Source organism: Geospiza fortis, unplaced genomic scaffold (assembly GCF_000277835.1).
Source record: "Geospiza fortis unplaced genomic scaffold, GeoFor_1.0 scaffold98, whole genome shotgun sequence".
Classification (NCBI taxonomy): domain Eukaryota; kingdom Metazoa; phylum Chordata; class Aves; order Passeriformes; family Thraupidae; genus Geospiza; species Geospiza fortis.
Window position 1 is genome coordinate 10118222 of NW_005054306.1, and position 6829 is coordinate 10125050.

The window sequence follows — 6829 nt, forward strand, 5'->3', positions numbered from 1 at the left end:
ATGTACCAACGTTGTGTCTAAAATGGCTACTAAGAAACAGCTTCTGAAGGGAGAGTACAAACCATTTTTCACCTATATTTATCAGGTTCCTAGCTGAACTTTTCTTTCAAAACAGCTTTCCATTGTAGTCTCTAGATTGTTCTAGCTGGCCAGTACTTTCTAATAGTATCATTGGTGCCTGTTTTAAAACAAGACATGTTAGATAAGAGAATGTAGGAAAAGACTTCTAGGAACAGTTTTTTCAACATTGCTGAGTACTATGTGCAAAAAGATTCATGAGGTTCATTACTCATGCAGGTACAAGAGTGTGGTCTTCAGCTGCATACAGCAATTCCTAAAGTAAAACATATGCCATTTATCAACAACTTTTTCAATGTATGCAATGAAGGCTTTAAGAATCAACCTTTAGATTAAAGTGTGGACAAGCCAAGAATGCTCCATGAAAACAAACAGTCCATAGCAAAAATATTGGAATTACCTTTCAAGGAAACCATTTAACTGATTCCTTGTTAATTGCTGTGTCTGAGCAGCAATTCAGAAAAGACATGGCTCCTGACATTGTGTCACATACTGGATCTGTGTAGCAGCAAGTTCAGTATTAAGTTTTGTTAAGGCAATTTGCTGTCTTGCCTGTTTCCATTTTTGATGCTTCTCAATCCCCACTGCAGTCAAGCTATCTATAGAATAATCAATTGAGCGTATAATCAATATATCACCACTTTAATTTTGCCGAGTCATAATTCAGGCTCCTATTTTCCATCTAGCTGAGAAGATTTTCTTATCATGGTACCTCCACAGTGAAGCCAGCTTTACAGGCTGGAAAGCACAGGGACTTGCAAATTAGGGACAAAGCCATAAAATATATCTGTATTTTGACCTGTGATGTTATAAAAACAGCATCATCACACTCTGCAGAATGACTTACTGAGTGTAGTCAGACATTACATCTTGTGGCAGTAACAAAAATGAATTTGTGAAGATAAATTACAGTATTTCAATCCTGCTAGTGAATTAGGTTTTATTCTGGCCTTTCTTTCCTTGGTGTAATTGTCATGCATACCCTACTAAATACCTGTTTTGGTATACTAGATAAAATCCCACTGGAAATCTGGACACATGATCTGAGCAAGGGAAAATGTTTAGATCCCTGCATTCTTACACAAAGAGAGCATGAGGCTGAAGGTGGGTTAAGTTCCTGGCGTTAGCTTATGCAAATGAAACCCTCACAGTACACACAGTGCTACTCAGTAATGACTACAGCCCAACAGAAAAATTCTTGCGAATGTGGTGGTCCACAGTCAAATGAATAAAAAATAGAAAGAAGTATCTGAACATATGTAATTTTACTTTTACTATAAAATGTGCTATTAATGAGCTGATTTCACATGGCACTCTGGATGAGGAAATTACTGTGTTTTGTCTGTGATACAGTAGTGGTACCTCGAGCATCAGCCAAGACCAGGGGATTCACTGGGTCATGCAGTGCTGCAGCTGCCAACACTCCTTGTCACACACGGCTTACAGTCTAAATAATGGAGACAGGCAAAGGGTAAAAGGGGAAACAGAGATATAGGAGTATCTCATCCAAGGTCACACGACTGGTCAGTAACAGAGCTGAGATTAGAAAAGGGGCCCCCCAGGTCCCCACCCCAGTGCCCTGACCACAAGACCCCACAGCCATCCGTGCCTGGCTGGCGAAAGCAGCTCCACTTGTTACAGCAGCTTCCTGTGCAGACGTGGTGAGTCTCCATGGAGTCACGAAGCGTGTAATGGGAGTCTCTGCTGATAACAGTGGGGGTTGTTCAGTCACAGAGATGAACTTAAGGAAGTCTTCAAAAGCATTCTGAAATTTGGCTTTAAGAATCAAAGCAGCATAATTTAAAAATAGCTAATTTGAATAGCTTTATATATCCCCAATGTCTGATCAGGTTAATGACTTAATTTCACTTTTTTTTCCTGAAATCCTTTTAAATTATTTGCATAGCAAAAACCCCCTCTAGTACAAAATACGAAAAGCACAATTTGATAATCCAGTAATAAGGGTAGACAATTGTTTTAAGAAATGTTCCACTGCTTTTCAGGCCTGAAGCTAAGAAGGAAAAGATAGCAATTTGCACATCAGAGAATGACTCACAATGTTTTCAAAAACGTAGCTGCTAAGTCTTTATTTTACAAAACATTCTATTTGTGTGTCATTCTGCATAGTTAATGAAAGCAATAATAGCTATAAAATATACTCGCCCTTCAGCAGAATTTACTCTCACTGCGGTGTTGTCAGGTAATCCTGTGGTCAACTATTACTACAAAAATAAATTCAAAGAAATACTAATAAAAATAAGGCAGCTATGAAGAATTCTTTCTTTGGGAGAGTCTTAAAATGCTGATGTAATTTAGCATGGTCTCATGGCTGTACTGCCGCTGATGATGGTAAATAACGCCTGCTTCCCCAAAATGACTGCATTGCACCCAGGCTGTGCATCCAGGCATTTCATTCCAGATTAATGCTGATAAATGATCTGGGTGTTCTCTGTTGTTAAGGAAAAGAACAGCGATTGTGGGATACATGGAGTGTATCCGGTGTGCTTCTGGGACTAACAGTGAATAAGTTCACCTGGGGAAGGAAGCCATGGTCATGAGATTCCTAGCTCAGTTCCTCGGTTTTAACCTCAAGAACTTGAAAATATATATAAGTAAGTTTCCTGCTTCACTCAAGGGGTTCCTTGCATTTGTTAAAGATGAAAGTGATTCCTGATTTATGAACCCGGGTGACATAAAAGATATAATGTGGTCAGAAAATCTTGAAAGAATAAAATATTTGAGTGATGAGAGAGGGAAGTAATTTCCATCAGCTTATGTTTCTGGTTGGTCTAGCCTTCAGTGGGAAACTGGATTCAGCAATACCCAGAACACAAAGACAGGCATGAATCTCTCTACAAAGCTGTAGGCTAAATACAGATCTTTCTGACAATTTTAGGAAGTGAAGATGTGATAGGAAAAAGGATAAACATACTAAAAATTAGTGATGCAGGCAGAAAAACAAGAAAATAAAAGCAGTGTTGCAAGTGTAAAAAAGAACTTTGAAGAAGTGTGTAGAATTAATAACTCCAAAACAAGAGAAGCAATTAAGGTTCTAAGTGCCCTTTAAAATATGACTTGAGACATTAATAAGATCTGTTTAGAAAGATCCATAAATTCTAGAAAAGCATTTTCTCTCCTTAGCCTAGATGTGGGCAGTAGGTACCATGGGTAGTACAAAGGGTTTATCTGTTTAAGCAATGTGTAAGATACACAGTTATGTTTTGAAGGTTGTTTCCATAGTGCTAGATAAAAATAATGGCACAGACTGTTTTCCAAATAAATACTGTAGCAATTAAACTAGGCACACAGTCATTCTTCCTGATCTAATTAGGATGCTCATAAGAAATTATTCTAGTGCATGCCTTTTTCTAACCTACACTTCCTGTAAAATATATATGAATCTTCTACCTCACAAGATGAACAGAAGCCCAAGAATCCTCCTCACAAAACAAGTTCTGCACTCAATGACCCAGTACCATACTGCCAGTTACTTACTTACTACATAGAAAAAGAAGGCTTCACATTTCCTCAGAGGCTATCAGCATAAGCCCAGAAGAATGAATGTTAATTACTTATTCTAAAAACATTAATTATTTTTAGTAAAAGTAATTTTCAAGAAGTCTCAGGAATCACAGCCCTGGGAAATTAAATCCTCCTTTCACATATAAAGTATACACACAGATAGATATATGACACAAACAGCACAGGCTGCTTTAGCTCTGTTGTATTGCAGAAAGTATCTAATCAGTTTTGTAATTCATTACAGAACTGCTTTCATGACTGTGTGTAGCAATGAGTTCTGCAGTTTGCCTATATGCTGCATAGCCCAGTAGTTATTATTGCTGAAATTTTACATAAGCTTGTGCTCTTTGATTAAAGGAAAGCAAGGAAGGTAGGAAAGAAGGAGAGAAAACAGAGAGAAAACAAGAGTGGCGATTCTCAGGCACTACTCTGGAAAATTTTACAAATTTGGAAAAATACAATTAATTGATGCAATAGGCATCACAACCTCTTTGTTCAGTGTGAATAATTAATAACAAAAATAATAAAAAACCCAAAACAATCCCAAATTAAGGCTTTACTAGAAGAGTGGCAATCAATTACTTTCATTGTTTGAAAATACAAGTGTCTCCTCTGGTTTGAAGCTGTGGAACTTTAAAAACAGGCATGAGTAAAAGGACCAGCCATAAACACACCTATTCAAACCAAACCCTCCAATTTTATTCAACAGAAAAGAAAAGTAGTATGGAATTTGCTACGTTCCCAACGATAAGCAAATCTAGGTTCTGGTGGACTACACTGGATAGAGCTTTCAAAAACCAGGGTTGTCTCACAAATAATTAATGCCCTGCCAGCTGCTTCTTCATACTTCATTTGCAGAGTTCAAATGTGTGAATCTCTGTGGAGTTTGACTTGGCAGTACATCACAGGGAGAAAAGTGATTTTTCAAGCAACTAGGCTCAGTTCTACACAACTGTGCTCAAACATAATGAAGTTCTTGTAAACCAAACAGTTTGGCGATAAAAAGGTTTATCTCTGTAGGATAATTTATTTTAATCTGTTATCTTATGCAAATCCAGCAGTGCTGCTATCTTTCTAATATCTTCCGTAAGGCTAGGCATGCTCTACAGAGAATGTAAAATGTGTGGATCTAAAAATCACATTTTAAACCAAGAAAGTTTTAGCAACAGACTCATTCTGGATGCAAATCTGACTCGTGGTTTCTCAAAACCTGGGCAACAGCCAGCCTAAGACACATCATGCAGCCTGTCAGCAGCAGTGCAGCCTCTTTGGGATCCACACATTCATCCCTGTAGGACTCGTGCTTCGTGCCTCCAGGCACCCACGAGCAGTGCAACAGAACCAGCACCCCTCACTGACTGCTCCTTCTCTCAAAAGCAAGGGCCATGCAACACAAAATCCTGTTTTGTCAGATTGCTGGGGGCTGGTTGGAGGCTGGCGTGGTCTTTTTGTGAAAATTCTCCCTAATGTCATTCAAATATGAGTCTGTGTAAAGGCACAGTGGGAAAGGCCATCAGTATGTACTAGCAGGTCATGTTATGTTTACCTCAAACCTGCATTTTTTTCTGTCTACTACTGTATAATCTCATACTTTTTCAATACGCCTGAGAGAATATATACGGAATATGGCAAAAGACTTGTTGCAAAGACTTGGTTGATATATTTGTCAGAGTGGGAGAGTCCCCTTGGGGGCTGCTCACCAGCCAAGGTCAGGGCAAATCCCACAGTCCCCCACAAATGTGAGACCCTGGGAACAGCTGGGCCGGCACATCTGCTCACTCTTCACAGCCAGGACCAGCATGACCTATGGCTGGGCACAGGCCACTGAACTACCTGTCCTTAGACCATCAGCTGGTAGGACACAGGCAATTCTGTAACTCCTATGTGCTTCATGCTTCCCCTCAGCTAAGCATGATTATAATTGCCATCCTGAATTCCTGAAGGACCTTTCTCGCTTGCTGTGCTTTAGCACACACATTTCCAAATTAACAGTGGAGCAATATTCTGGTTCTTGCAACGATGCTATCTTTCTAGTTTTTACTTGAAGTTCCAAGTTCTTGAGTGGTAGGCCTGTAGGAAATTCTAATGTTTATTCAATCATCAGAAGTTCTACACTTGGTATTTTCAAAGTAAGCTTTGGGATCATAATCCCTAAAGGCTCAACTAAGAAAGTTATACATATTGATTAAAATAAATAATTCCCCCACATTGTTTTCCTGGAAGGGTAACTATAGTCTGACACTGCACAAATTCATACCCACTGACTTTCACATCTAATTGGGTCTGCAAGAAATACAGCATTTTCAAGGCAAGGAGCCCCCCCAAGCCAGGAGCTCTTGCCAGCTGCTACACGGAGCCCGTGGTGCCTCCACTGCCAGCCTTCAGCAGCCACCCTGTGTGACTTTCTGAGAGGCTCAGCTCCATCCCAGAGGGCACATGTACTTCAGTGCCACACAGGAACCAAAAGCTGGACTGGCTGCATACAGTGTCCTCAATGCCCTGCACTCTGGGACACTGCAGCTGAGCAGCTGCGCTGCTGAGCTCAAACACAGAGCCAGGCAAACACACGGAGCTGCTCCCTGCATGAGCCTGAAATCAGGAGCTCACTGGGCTTGAGGGTACGACATGCAGACAGCCATGATGTCCCTGACTGTTATCTCCCGACTTGCAGACCTCCTCCTCTCACGCTAGCTAAGCCAAACACCATGTCCTCCCAAGCAGAGCATCTCATTAACCTCTGAGGAACACAAAGTTCGGGATGGAAACTGCACAATCCATGTTAAGGTACTCAGCTGCTGCAGCACCAGTTCCATGACATCTTCCCTATGTGATGATGTAAATGATGACATCAAGGCCTGGAGATACCATCTTCAAGCAGAGGCACTGGCATACTGACCAGCTCTCGAGCAGAATGTCCATACATCCCCCTAATTCCTGCCCCTACTTGAAGAAGCAAATACCATTTCGGACCTGTGTGGATACTCGTGTTGCTAACAGTTTGAATTATTTTTGTGAATGTTACTCTATTGCCTTGATGTTAGTGCGTGATTCTCACAGCAGAGTCGATGATGCTCACCACAATTTTTTTCCTTCGGGGCTGATTTTTAATCGGACGCTCACCATGTACTCAGAGGACATTACTCTGCGCCCGGGCCGCAGGTACTGGCACAGGTCGGAGGGAACCTGGGGCCCGGGACAACGCCTGGCGGTGCCGATGCCGGGCGCTGCC

The 6829-nt window shown here is 41.0% G+C and overlaps 1 protein-coding gene across 1 annotated transcript in view; it reads left to right on the forward strand.

Moving 5' to 3' along the window:
* The first annotated feature begins 6511 nt into the window (after nucleotides 1–6511).
* The window catches only part of RNF217 (ring finger protein 217), a 61543-nt gene continuing 61225 nt past the window's right edge, over nucleotides 6512–6829 (forward strand). Inside the window, exon 1 of the mRNA XM_031066725.1 lies at nucleotides 6512–6759. Within this exon, the coding sequence (XP_030922585.1) occupies nucleotides 6512–6759 (248 nt within the window). The remainder of the gene's footprint in view (nucleotides 6760–6829) is intronic.